This window comes from Petaurus breviceps, unplaced genomic scaffold (genome assembly GCF_028583685.1).
Source record: "Petaurus breviceps papuanus isolate PSGF00001 unplaced genomic scaffold, PetGlider_PUasm1.0 90747, whole genome shotgun sequence".
In the NCBI taxonomy this organism is placed as follows: domain Eukaryota; kingdom Metazoa; phylum Chordata; class Mammalia; order Diprotodontia; family Petauridae; genus Petaurus; species Petaurus breviceps.
This window is the reverse complement of record NW_027187334.1, coordinates 1,051,994-1,066,041: the sequence shown is the minus strand read 5'-3', so window position 1 is coordinate 1,066,041 and position 14,048 is coordinate 1,051,994. Positions and strand designations below refer to the sequence as shown.

The 14,048-nt window shown below is 40.6% G+C and overlaps 1 protein-coding gene across 1 annotated transcript in view; it reads right to left on the bottom strand.

The window, feature by feature from the left end:
- Positions 1-14,048, bottom strand: part of LOC138145738 (connector enhancer of kinase suppressor of ras 2-like) — a 558,854-nt gene that overhangs the window by 55,199 nt on the left and 489,607 nt on the right. Inside the window, exons 15-17 of the mRNA XM_069067369.1 lie at positions 11,054-11,102; positions 8,680-8,855; positions 5,169-5,242 (exon numbers count right to left, since the gene is read on the bottom strand). Coding sequence (XP_068923470.1) covers positions 5,169-5,242; positions 8,680-8,855; positions 11,054-11,102 — 299 coding nt within the window. The remainder of the gene's footprint in view (positions 1-5,168; positions 5,243-8,679; positions 8,856-11,053; positions 11,103-14,048) is intronic.

Below are 14,048 nucleotides of genomic sequence, written 5' to 3'. Positions count from 1 at the left end.
TTATGAAGCTGTCCTGATTGGGGCTTCTACACATTTATGCTACATAATCTCAACAGATCTCTCATTGCAGCAAGGCAATCTTTTTACACTTCCCTAATTGATTCATCATCCTTTAATCACAGTGACTCTCCCAAACATTTTCATCTGTCCTCAGTCCTCCCAAGGCACTCCCTTCCCCTACTGTGACTCTCAGCTGAGAGCCTTGCCTCATATTTCATGGAAAAATTGAAACCATTCACCAACAGCTCCTTTTGCCTTTCCTCTTTTTACATCCCTTAAATAGCTTCCCTCATTATCTCCTCCTTCACCCCTGTCTAAAAGGAAGAGGCAGCCCTTCTCCTAGCCAAGGCAAACCTCTGGACATGTACCTTTGATCCCATATCCCCTCATCTTTCTACCAGATTGCTCCCTCGGTCATCCACAAGCTCTGTAATCTTGAATCTCTCCCTTTCTATACTGGCTTCTTCCCTGCTGCCTACAAACACACACACATACTTCCATCATCCACAAATTACCCTTAGTTGGTCCAATTATCCCCAATAGTTTTCATCCTGTACTTTCCGTCCCCTCCTTGAGAAAGCTATCTACATGAGGTGCCTCTATTTCCTGGCCTCTCACTTCTAACTTCTCTCTAATCTGGCTTCTGCCTTAATCATTCAACTGCTCTTTCCAAAGTTATCAATGATCACTTAATTCACAAATCTAATAAACGGCCTTTTCTTGGATCTTATCCTTCTTGACCTCTCTGCAACTTTGGACACTGGTGATCAGCTTCCCCTCCTGGATCGGCCTCCCCTCCTGGATCAGCCTCCCCTCTTGGATCAGCCTCCCCTCTTGGTTCCTCTCTCCTCTCTAAGTTTTTTTGTGACATTGCTCTCTCCTGGATCTCCTTCCTACCTGTCTCACCCTTCTTCAGTCTCCTTTGCTGGATCCTACTACAATTCATGCTCATTAACAGTGACTATTGCTCCAGAATCTGTCCTGAGCCGCCTTCTTCTCTTTTCTCTCTATTTGACCTCACTTGCAGACCTCATCAAAAACAGTGGGTTCAACTTTGACCTGTACACAGATGATTCCTAGATCTTTTATCCAGCCCTAATCTCTCCTCAACTGCTGCTTAGACATTGTGAATTGAATATCCCATGGACACCTCCAATGGAACATGTTTAAAGCAGACCTCATCTCTTCCCACAAATCCTCCCCACTTCCCATCTTTCCTATTACTGTCCCGGTCATCCTGGCTCACAATCTGGACATTATTCTTGACTTTACACTCTTACTGCACATTCAGTCTATTGTCCAATCTTTTACCTTCATAATATCGCTCTTGTATTTGACGCCTTCTATTTGCTCACACAGTTGCCACCTTTGTGCAGGTCCTCACCACCTGTCTCCTGGACAGACAGACACAATATGCTTGTCTTCGGTTTCCTGACTCAAGTCTCTCCCCACTCTGATCTATCCTCCACTTAGCTGCCGAAGGCTTTTTCCCGAAAATGCAGGTTTGACCATCACACTGACTTTTCTCCTACCTCAATAAAGTCCCATGGCTCCAAATTATTTCTAGGATAAAGTCCTCTGTATGACATTTAAAGCCTTTTGCCACCTTCCTACCTTTGCAATTTTCTAACACCTATTTTCGCCTCTTTTGTGCCTTCTATGATCCAGCTACTTGCTTTTCCTCACACATAATACTCCCTCTCCTGCTTCTGTGCATTTCTATTCATCGTCTTCTCATGCCTGGAATGCTCTCCCTCCTCCCCTCTGATTCCTAGCTTCCTTTAAGACTCATCTGCCCTATTCCTGCCCCCAATCCTTGCCCTTTAAGACTCCTTTCATTTACACTGCCCAGATCTTGTATGCACATGCTCTTTGCATGGCTTCTGTTTCTGCTTTAGAATGTGAGCTCCTTGAGGGCAGGGACCTTTTCCCCCCTTTCTTTGTATTCCAAGCACTTAGCAGGTGACTAATGCTTGTTGACTGAACCTCAAAGGGTTATTACAAGAAACCCAATAATTGATGCTCCAGATAAGATTTCTCAAAGGTTTTCTACTCAGTTTGTGACTTGGATAGTAACAGGAATTGTTTAATTCAATTGTTTCTCCTCCCCACCACCCTCAATTTCAGAAAGAAAGCACTTGTTTTCTTTTCAAAAGGACTATCATTCCTTTCCCCTTTGCAGTTAATTAGAAGAAATCCATACAACCCCTAACTTTCTACCTGGCTCTCTTACATTTCTGTGCTTAATGTTATACGCTCAGCTATTTGGTACTTTTGGATACTGAAAATGATTTGCTTTGATGGTGGTATTCTGCTTTCAAAAAGACAGAACCGATGTGTTTCCTTATGTTTTCTACCTAATCTTTTTTTCATTTCACATGTTCATTTTCACACATTCTTTCTGGAATTACCAGAGCTCATCCTTTGGTAATCACTGGCTTCTAGCATAATGAGAAAAAGTCTGTGAAAATCTTTACAACTGGCACATCTCTTTTTTTTTTTTACCTGGAGTCCCAGCCCCTAGCACAGTGACTGCTATGGAGGAGACATGTATGAAACACCAGGTGTGCTGTTTATATGATATGAAATATCTGGATGAAAACTTTCAAAATTCAATTAAAATTCAAGAAATTCTGCCTCCATAATGTTGACCATCCAAATATCTGGAAACATACAGATAACTAACTGAATATATCTGTTTTTCTGTTTTTGGCTGCTCTAGAAACAAAGCGACAACAACAAAAAAATCTAGGTGGCAAAGTAAAGCAGCTGGTAAAGTTCACATGAAAACATCTGGACTATGCCTTTGCTATCAGGCATAAATACGTGAACTATTCAGGAGGAATGCTTATCTTGCTGAAGAAGTCCTGGGATGGAAACAATACCTTTCTGAGGAGTTTATTCAGTACTTTTTAAATACCACAATGATCTGTGTTCTTCCTTATATCAAAACAAAATTCTGCTGCTTTATGAGCCCATTTCCTGTCTTCAATAATCTTTACAATTACTCAATATGTTGTTTCAAAAGGCCTTCCTACACTTGAACAGAAGCATTAATTCATAAAGGGTTTTGGAATTGTGAAGGGGAAGGTATTAGATGCAGGGTAAGGATATGGAAGGGCTTTAAAAGAAGCTGGAGGAGAGGACAGAACGTCAGAGCTGAAGGAAGAAGTGTTGAAGATGAAGAGAAGGAATGGACCAGAAAAGGAAGAAGATAAGAAGGTCAAGGACCAGGAAAGGAAGAGAAGGATAGACTGGAGAAGAGAGAGGCTTGAGAGAGTCCAATGAGATCATTATTGCAATAGACCTTGGGAAGGATGATGAGAGCTTGACCTTGGGTAAAAGTTGTGTGACAGAGAGAAGGGGATGTACACAAGAGATGTAGTTGGACCTGTAAGGTTGTAACAGCTCATGAGAGAGGTTAGGGCTAGATGAACAGGTCTAGGAATCATCTATACAGAGATGAAAATTGACCCCACAGGAGCAGATGAAATTACCGATAGAAATAATAAAGAGTTAAAAGAGAAAAGTGCATGGGATAGAACCTTGGGGGACACCCACAGTGGGTGGGCATGACAAAAAGGGAGATCCAATCAAAGATAAATGAAGAGTAGATGTATGGGAGAGAGAAGAGTCATAAAAAGTCATCGAGGAGAGAATGATCAACAGAATCAAATGCCGTAGAGAAATTAAGAAAGATGAGAACTGAGTGATATATTCTGTACATATGCATGGTACTTGACATATAGGAAGCACTTCATAAATGCTTTTCCCTCAGGCATTCACTAAGTCACTCATTTAGAAGCCTAACCAGTTGGTCCTTAGGCTATTATTTATGGCTTGAGTTCTTGATTTCTAATTTGACCTTCTCTTATCCCTACTGAGATTCATCAAATCCATTTGATTATTCTTGATTACTCCATTGGGACATTTTCTTCTGTTCTTTGAGAATATGAGCAAAAGAAGCGAAGCAGAATCATGTCTTTTAGATCCATTTTATGATTACCTTGGGGTTGGGGTTGGGGTGGTGGTGGTGGTGGTCTAAGTCTATGTCTGTGACTTATGTCATCAGAAAGTCCATGAAAGGACCTAAGACATCTGGATGTTGATAGCCACTCTTGGTAACCTTGCAAATGTTTCTGTGCTTACTTACTTTCATACTCTTTTGTACATGTTCTTAATTAGAGGAAGCAAGGTGTGGGAAGACCAACAAATCATTTGAAGGGCATTGTTCAAGAGTAGATATCCAAGGATATTAGGTTAGAGATGGAAATATCCTACTAAGATAATTTAATTAATATGATGTTTTTTTTTCTCCAGTTAGCGCAAGTAAGAGATTTTCATTTTCCTTGGATAGTTAGGATAGTAATTAAACAAAAAACCAGGTAGTGAGTTAACTTTAAAATGCTCAAATTGTTGTATTAAACCCACTGAACCTGGTGACTGTCAGTTTTAATCATGGCAATATCATTCTAACCAGGTTTTCAAATTACACCAATGCTGACAAATGCTTATCATTAAATAAGCCTTCAGGATAGATCAAGTTATCCTATATTTTGTATTTGGTGCAATATGGCTGAAGTGGAGCTTTAAGTCACACATAGGTGCAGTTTGAATTGCTTACTCTTAGAAATCTCTCTCTCTCTATCTCTCTTTCTCTCTCTCTCTCAAAGAGCCTCTTCATACAGATTAAATTAAATTTACTACAGCAATAATCTTGACAGGTCATGTGGTATTACGGCACTAACTCTTATAGCATCCTGTGGGGGATGAGGGAGGAGACCGAGAATCTGCCCTAGACTGAAATTAAGGACATTTTATCTTCTCGGTGAAGAATGAATTTAGTGTTTTCCATTTATTAATGGTTTTCCTGTTTTATTCAGCTTGTTAAAATGGAAGCTAAGAAAACATGAGCTCAAAAGGCAGTGAGTTTTGCTGCTGTATACATTCCAATGAAATGACTTTTTAAAAGCAGAAATGAAAAAATAAAGCCCAGAAGGCCCTGCAAAATGCAACCTATGTGACATTTTCCAGCCCTGATCCAACCATGAAGGTACCTCCAGCCAGAAATGGTCTATAGTGGTGGGCAGTTAGTGGCATCGTCTTTCCTTGCACCCTCTTTTGCCCACTGGACTAGCTAGGGAGTTTGGGGATCTCCAGCTACTTACTATTTCCTTCGGCACTCGCTAGCGCGGTCAATGCGAAATTCAGGCAAACTGATGAATCCTTCGGCTTTCTCGTCCTACCAGAAAAGAAAAGAGAATGTTGAAGAAACATTTTGAACAGAGAGAGCTGGGCCTACAAATGAAGGAGAGTATCAGTTATGTCACCTGACTCCTTAGCCAGGTCACAAATGTGGTAATGAACATATTTTCCTTGACTGTTTATTCAAGAATGCAGCAGTTTACTTAGCATGTACTCCAAACAGCTTTCTGTAAAGTGAATGAACCGTGCATTCATTAAGCCAGTGAGAACAACAATCTCTTCTCTGTTAATGATAACACAGAGTTGCTTCAAAATATGCAAATAACTTTCAACATCTTCTGGGGCATTCAAAGCAGAGATTAACAAACAATACATCAATAAAGACCAGCAGCGACATTACCACTCAGCAACACACAAACATATTTCTAAACCATGTTAAATTGGCCAGGACAAAACAACATCTATACACGCTAATCATTTTTTATCTGCAAAGTGCTTTAAAAATCTTTCCAAATTAAACTGGCTCATCATTGCTGGGCAGTAGATAAGTCGTGTTCTCATGTCAGAGGTGAAAAGTGTGAAGCAGAAAATTTAAGTGAGATGCACAGGTGGATGTTTGGGGGCGGGGGGGGGATTGTAGAGACTGCAACAGAGTCCCTTTGTGTAGTGCTGACATGACTGTGTCTTGAAACTTGCTATGAATGACAAGCCTACTATATTCCAATAGTCTATAGGGCATGGAAGAATCTGGGTTCTGCAAATCCCTTACTGCTGTGCTGTGTGAAATCTATCATTCAGCCTGAGTTTCCATTTCTTCAGGGGTATAAAAGTCAGCATTCTGGGACAGTGAAAAGAAGGCTGAACTTGGACTTAGAGGACCTGAGTTCAAATCTATCACTTACTGCCTTTGTGACCCAGGGTGAGTTACTTAACCACTTTCAGCCTCAGTTTCCTCACCTGTAAAATAAAAGGCTTGGAGTAGATAAAATTCTAATGCTCCTCCCAGTGCTAATAAATTCCGTGACTGAAAGCTTGTTTCCAGACTAAACATTCCCAGTTCTTTTGACTGTTCCTCACATGAACTTTTTTACATCTCATTGTCTATCCCAGGCACCTCCCCTAGAACATATTTTCATTTAATAAGGTACTTCTTCAAATGCATCAGTCTCGTAGAACTGGAACAATCATTTGAAATGTGGCACAGTCAGGGCAGAATCCAGTGGAATGACAGGCTGGGTTGATGTGGCCATTGGACTTCTCTTTATGTAGCCACAGTAACTACATTAAATTCTTTTTGGGAGTCACATGACAGTGTCGACTTATATAGAGCGTCCAGTCCATTGGAATCCTTACGCCTTTTTCACATGAACTGATATTAAGGCATGCTCCCCCCATCTCTTTTCTGTACCTTTGCAGCTGATTTTTAAAAACCAGAATGCAGAACTGTATATTTATTTCTGCAAAATTTTACATTTCTTCTAGATAATCATAATGATCTTTTGGGATCCTGATTTTTCCAGTATATGAACTATCCTGCTCACTTCTGTGACTTCTGTAATTCACAAAATGGAAAGTATTTCTTTTCCAAGTCACTGATAAAAAGGGGAAATAGTCAAGGCACCAGAGTGGACAGAATTCTGGGCTTAGAATTGTGAGTTCATGTGGCGTCAGATACTTACTAGCTTCGTGGCCCTAGGCAAGTGACTTCACCCTGTTTACCTCAGTTTCCTCATCTGTACAAATGAGTTGGAGAAGGAAATGGTGAACAGCTCCAGTATCTTTCCCAAGAAAATCTCTGGGGCGGCCAGGTAGCACAGCGAGTAAGCGCACCGGCCCCAGTGTCAGGATGACCTGGGGATCGAATCCAGGCTCAGACACTTAGCACCCACCCAGAAACACTTGGTCGTGTAACCTTGAGCAAGTTACTTAACCCCAATTGCTTAAAAAAAAGAAAATCTCAAATGGGGTCAGGAAGAGTTGTACACAATTGAAACAACTGAACAACAACAACAGAAAACCATGGGCCACACTACTCTCCAGGGTAGTCATTTATCACTGTTGTTGTGGTTGGCACCTAACTGAACTAATCTTTCTCTATGCTGTCCACAAGGATGTTATAAAGATCCTGTAAAATGCCTTGCTAAAATACAGATACATGATGCTTACAGCATAATCTAGCAGTTTAGTTAAAAAGGAAATAAGGCTAAGTTTGGCATGACTTGTTGTTAATGAACCCATGCCAACTCAAATAATCACTGTTTTCCTTACTGAGCATTCACAAAGAATTCATTTAATAAAGTGTCCTGGAACTTTTTGGGGACTGGCATCAAGGTCTATGGTTTGGACAATCTACCTTTATCTCCCTCTTGGACAACTGGGATATATTTGGCTGTCTGCAGGGCTCTTTTGTACTTTTGTTCTCCAAAGTTCCTAAGAGACCACTGATCTTTTCATTCTCTTCTTCAGAGCCTTTTAATCCCTGCTTGTCTAATTTCTCTGAAGCAGGGAAATAAAGCTTATAGTTAGGAATGAATTCATGTATCTCCTCATCTGTCTTGGGCTTCCAACCTGCCCCTTCGGTCCTGAAGATCATTCTCCTTCACGCCAAAGATGGAAGGAGAACAGGAGCTGGTGGGCTACTCTTTCACATTGCCATCTGCTAGGGTTACACTCACTCTCCTTTCTTCATCTTTCTCTAGCTTGGAACAGAACTTGGAGCCCTCTTAGTTCTTAATGCTTTTCCCAGGCATCATCACTGAAGTATTTAGCTGGGTGCCCAGCACAGAGTATGTATGTGCTCAATAAATGTATGCTGCTCTCTTGTCTTCCTGACATTCTTACAAAGCCATCCATGACACTCTTCTGTATTTAGAAAGATCACAGGAGTTTTGAGGTGGAAAGAACTTAAAGTTCATTCCCCTTATATTACAGAAGAAGAAACTGAGGCTCAGACATAGCAAGGACTTTCTCAAGGTCACAAAGATAATGACCCAGGTCCTCTGACTCCAAACCTAGAGCTTCTTCTACAACATCACATATTTGTCCTTGGATATGAGAACCTTCCATATTTGTATTTGATTTTTTTTGGTGGGGGGATTAGTTTGGCCCTGTGATTTCATCAGTCATTGTATCTTTTAGGGTAATAAGATGAAGAGGCAATGGAGAAAAGTAATTTTTTTCCTATTTACTATAGGTATAAAAATCAGAGTAGTATTTCTTTATAATGGGAAATGTTCAAGTGCTTTTGACTATGGGATATAAACTTTCCCATTTGCACACTCTCTTTAACACTATTAGTGTCTGTGAATTATCTTCCAGTAAGAGCTGTGTCCTTATTGGTTTGCCTTCTACTATTAGATACTGTTAGCAAACTGTTGCTTATGAATTTGTCAGAAATGCCCTTCTTTAACTGAGCCAAGGCTTCTCTGGGACAGAAGGATTTGACAGGGATTCTCTCCCCCTTGTTATACTTACATCTGGGTTGGTGTACCAGTAGAGGGATGATTCTTTTAGAATGAACCAGTATTTTCTCCATTTCTGGGTGAAGTAGCCTTTGCCGTCATTTTTCTTCCACAGCCAGCCTTCACAGTCTCCATGGCCCAGGTCTTTGCAGGAGATGCGTCTTCGGCTTCCACTGTTCCAGGAACTCCCTGTGGGGTGAAGGAAGACAAGGTAGGAATGAATTCCTCCACAGTCAGCTTGCTGCCCAGGATAGGGTCATAAAAGGAGAACACCAGCTAAACAAAAAGAGTACTACTTTGGTCTTTTAATCACTGCTGGGGTTGTCATCTGGCCAACAATCTGACAAAGAATTGTTTTCCATGTAAACAGTGCTATCTTCACCACTGCCAACAAGAATCTACCCACAAACTGAAAGATTCCTTATTTCACTATTACTATGGAACAATCTTTGGAAAGAACAGGAGATTAGCAACTACATTCAAGGGAGTGTTCCAAAAAAGTTATGTCTGTATGAGAGTCCAAAAACATGCATGCACTTAAAAAAATCAACACAGGTTTGGACATTTGGTGGTTATCAGGTGATCCAAAATGGTTTCTTAAACTAAAAATAGGTTTAGTGTGTTTTTCTTCTTCTTGCACCTACACTGGTCAGTGGCTGGGATGAATCACTGTTGTGATAAACCCCACTAGGACAGTTCTTTGCAAAGGGGAGCTATGACTATATAAATAGAGTATTTAATGCTGGACCCTGCCAGACTACTCTGCTGGGCTCCATTACTAACTCAGAGCCAACTGACTCACCAGGTTCATCCACCAAAACATATTTTATTTTGAGTTATTGTCATGTGTCAGCAAAAGATCTTGACCAAAGTCTTGGGGTCAGTAGTTGCATTCGCAGGTACATAGCCTATAAGCTATAAGCGTTCCTTGGGAATTTAATTTCAACCACAGTAGAAGAAAACCCAATAATACCTGCATCGAATCTACTCTCAGCTCTACAAGGGCACAAAAGAGACTGGGACTCTGGTCGGCAGCTGAATTTGACCCTTTGTTGTCTTAAATTCTAAACATCTTACTTCATAACCATGAAATTTGAGTATCTCTTCTATGAACTGAGTTCTTCCCTGGTGCCTATATCACTTCTCCTGCAAAGCCAGAGGCAAATGTAATTACAGTATTAGACATTTTCATTGGAAAAATCCAGTTTATGTGGTTACATTAATTATAATTGTCTTACAGCTGTGCAGCACTGTTAGAAGTTTGTAGCACATTAAATTGCTTTTTTTAACCCTTACTTCAGGGTCCAGCTCATAACAACTGTGCTAACTACCACAAAGAGCACAGCACCCAGGGCTACATTCAGACCCTTCCGTTACTGTGCCAACCCCGCACGTTCCTGATGAAGCCTTCAGGCAGGTGTGGGCAGGGGCTTCTTTACAAAGCAGCAGCAGCCACACTTTCCCCTGTCCTTGGCTACTCCTTCTAAGCAATGCCCTTTGTCCTTAAGTCTTAGGAATGGCTTGGTTTGTCTTTTGAAAGTGCTGGTGCATCTCTTGCTTTGGTCATTGTTTCAATGAGCTAAGAGGACACTGCTCCATGTTTTTGGATGGTTTTCTTTGGGGGGGGGTGCTGATCAGAGAGCAGCTGGCTTTCCACATTATTATCTTAATACTCTGGCCAATGCTGGTGAGCCACAGACAAATGACCTAATCCAGTGGAGTCAAACTCAAATAGAAACAGGCCACCCAACCAACCATAAGGATCCCTGCAGGCTGCATATTGACTTCACTTTTAGGATGTAATGGCATCTAGGTTTTAATATATATTTTTAAAGTTTTGTTAAATATTTCTCAAGTACATTTGAATCTGGTTTGGACTGCCTTTGGGAGTGTTGCAGGGTGCATGTGGCCCAGCAGCTGGGTGCTTAACACCTCTGATCTAATACATCCCATTCATTTTTGACAGGAGAAAACTAAGGCCCAGCAAACAAACAAGTGACCCATTTGAAGTTGCAAGATGAATTAGTGGCAGAGCTGGGATCAGAAACCAAGTCTTTTGACTCTCAGTCCATTCTGTCTTGCTGCCTGCCTCCTTCACCCAGCACTAGTCAGGCTGCTTGGATTCCAGTACACCAGAATCTGGGATTGGGTTGCTTTCCCTGGATTTTAGGTCTGAATATGGATGATGAGGCTTGAGATAACTTATTAAACTATGACTGTTAAATGGGAAATTAATGATGGGAAGAAATTTTCCTAATTTGAGAAGATTAATCAGAAAACATGCCCCTTTCTACATGCTGAACATGGTCCTATCTTTGTAGAAGGGGAAAAATGAGAAAAGATTTTTAAAAAAATTTGAATAACAAAGAGTAATTTCTGTAATTTACCTCTGGACCATTTCTTGGTTTTTTCTCTCAAGGAAGTGTAGTGGAAGGACTATTAGAAAAAGAGAAAATGTGAATTAATAACAGTTCATGCTTCATACAATAGTAATCATACTGTATGTGCTTATAACTATGGTTTTGTTCATCTCTGTCATTTCAAGAAAGAGAAAAAATGAATTTTGAATGGCAGTAAGATTTTTAAAGGCGCGTTCAAAGACTAACAAGCTAATTGTATACAGAAAGAAAGAATCTGATTTATTGGCTCACATCAGACACTTGAATGCCTGAAGGTTGTATTTTACTGATAATGAGCTAATATTTGTATCTGTAAAGCACTGCATGAGAGATTTAGGTGAAAACTTTTCAACAGAGTCCAAATACATTCTCCCAATCTACACTGGGATACTAAGGTGAAAAAGCAAAGATTCCTCTAGGTTCTTTCCAGTCCATTTGTTTTTCTTATGTTAATCTCTTCCCATTGCTTTATGGTATTTCTCCAAGAAACAATGTTATTAGCAAAAGAACACCATTTTACATTTGAATAGCCCTTTATATATAAAGTGCTTTATATATTTTCAAATCACTCTCATTTATTCTCTCATTTATCTTCACAATGGCCCTGGGTAGAAGGACAGGATGATGATTATTGTCTCCATTTCACAGATGAGAAAACTGAGGCCCAAGTTCACACAGTAAGTTAGTGGCAGGATATGTAGGACTAGACATTTCTTCCAATCTTCATGACCTCTCACATCTCTCCCAAAAGAAGAATTATACACAAGAGCCAAAGCAATTAAAACTATCTCCAGTCTAAGACACCATGTACCCTAAAGAGAAACCACAGAAGGGAAGAGAATTACATATTCTGAAGAGCAAAGGAACTCAAAATGCAACCCAAAGTGATTCTGCAAATCTGAGCCTAATCATTGGTGAAAACGATGGGCATTCAAGAAAAAAGAGTCATTTGAAGCATTCCTATAAAAACCGAACTGAGCAGATTATTTGCTTTGCCAACAGAAATACCAGAAAGGTAAGCAAAACTAATAACCATGAAAGGTCCAGGTGATCCTGTTCCTTCCTGTCTTCCAGCAGGCTGCCCCTCTATCAACACTACTTTCTGGTTTACCTTCAATTTCTCACTGTCCAATGGCTCATTCCCAAGTATATATAAACATGTCTGTGTTTCACCCATCCTCAAAAAAGTCTCATTTGATCTGTCCATTCCTGCTGTTGTCCCATTTCTTTTCTGTCTTTTGTGGCTGAACTCTTTGAGAAGACAGTTTACAATGGAAGACTTCACTTCCTGTCCTCTCACTTCTTAAGTCTACAATCTGTCTTCCAATTTCATTATTGAACTGAAACTGACTGCCTTTTCCAAAGTCACCAGTGGTCTATTAATTACCAAGTCCAATGGTGTTTTCTTGGTCCTTGTCTTTCTTGACCTCCCTGCAGTCTTTGACACTGTTGATCACCCTCTTCTCTCTAGGTTTTCATGAGAAGAATCTTTCCAGGTTCTTCTCCTACCTGTCTGAACACTCCTTGGTATCTTTTGCTGATTCATCATCCAGGTCACAATTATTAGCCATGGGTGTCCCCAGGATTCTGTCCTAGGCCATCTTTTCTCTATATACTGTTCTAATTAACTATCTCAGAAATTCTCACAGATGAAATTATCTCTCTGCTGATGATTTTAGCCAGCCCTAACCTCTCTGCCGACCTCCAGTCTCACATCTCCAACTGCCTTTTAGATATCTTGAAGTGACTGTATTGTACACATCTTAAACTCAACATGACCATGACAGAACTCATTATCTTTGCTCCCAAGCCTTCCCCCTTCCAAACTTGCATATCACTGTTGAGGGCACCACCCTCCTCCTAGTCACCCAGACTCACAACCTGGGTGCCATCCTTGACTCCTCATTCCTCAACACTCATGTCCAATCTGTTGCCAAGGCCTGTCAATTTTCCATTTGCACCATCTCTCTTAGGCACCTCCTTCTCTCCTCTGATACTGCCACCACCCTGATAAGGACTTTCATCACCTCATGCCTAGACTATTGCCCTAGTCTACTGATTGGTCTCCTTGCCTCAAGTCTCCACACATTCCAGTCCAGCCTGTACTTGGCTGTCAAATTGACCTTCCTAAAGCACAAGTATACCTTGTTACTTGGGGGTTACATCTTATTGCTTTCCACATATTCTGAGATACAGTGAGTCTAGCTTCCTGTTGTTTATCTCTATCTCATGGGCTCCCTGGTTTCCTTTAAATCTCAGCTAAAATTCTACCTTCTCCAAGAAGTGTTTTGCTATCCCCCTTAATTCGTATGCCTTTTCTCTATTGCTTATCTCCAATTTATCCTGTAAATATCTTGTAGGTATATAGTTGTTTGCATGTAGTCTTCACTGTTAGACTGTGAGCTCCTTGAGGGCAGGGACTTTCTTTTGTCTTTCTTTGTATCTACAGTGCTTTGCCTAGCACTGTAGTAGGCACTTGGTAAGTGCTCACTGGAAAACAAACAACAGAGGGACCATTAAGAGCTTTCTTTCTAAAAGCCCTCAAGGAGAAATGCATAAAAGTAACTTAAATGGAAAAACCAATGGTAGAGAACAGACTTGAAATATCATCTACTAAACTTCACCACACTTGACCTACAGGTGAATCAACATTTTATGCTGAACTAAAAGGCAGAATGGGAGGGCATATAAAAGTAGAGAAGAAGGAAGATCAAAAGGAAGATGTGATACACCCTAATCAAAGTGATGGTAAACCAGAAAGGGAAAAGAATTCCTGTAGTCTCTCAAACAGGAGGGGAGCTTAGGGGAGAAAGGGTGGTGTGGCAAAGAGGGGAGTGAATAAAACAGGGGGAAAGAAAGAGGTAAATGAAATCTCAATTCAGTGGTGGTGGAGGTCCAGTTGAAGAAATCTCCCATGGGAGAAGGGAGACATTCTATCCTCTCTCTCTCTCTCTCTCTCTCTCTCTCTCTCTCTCTCTCTCTC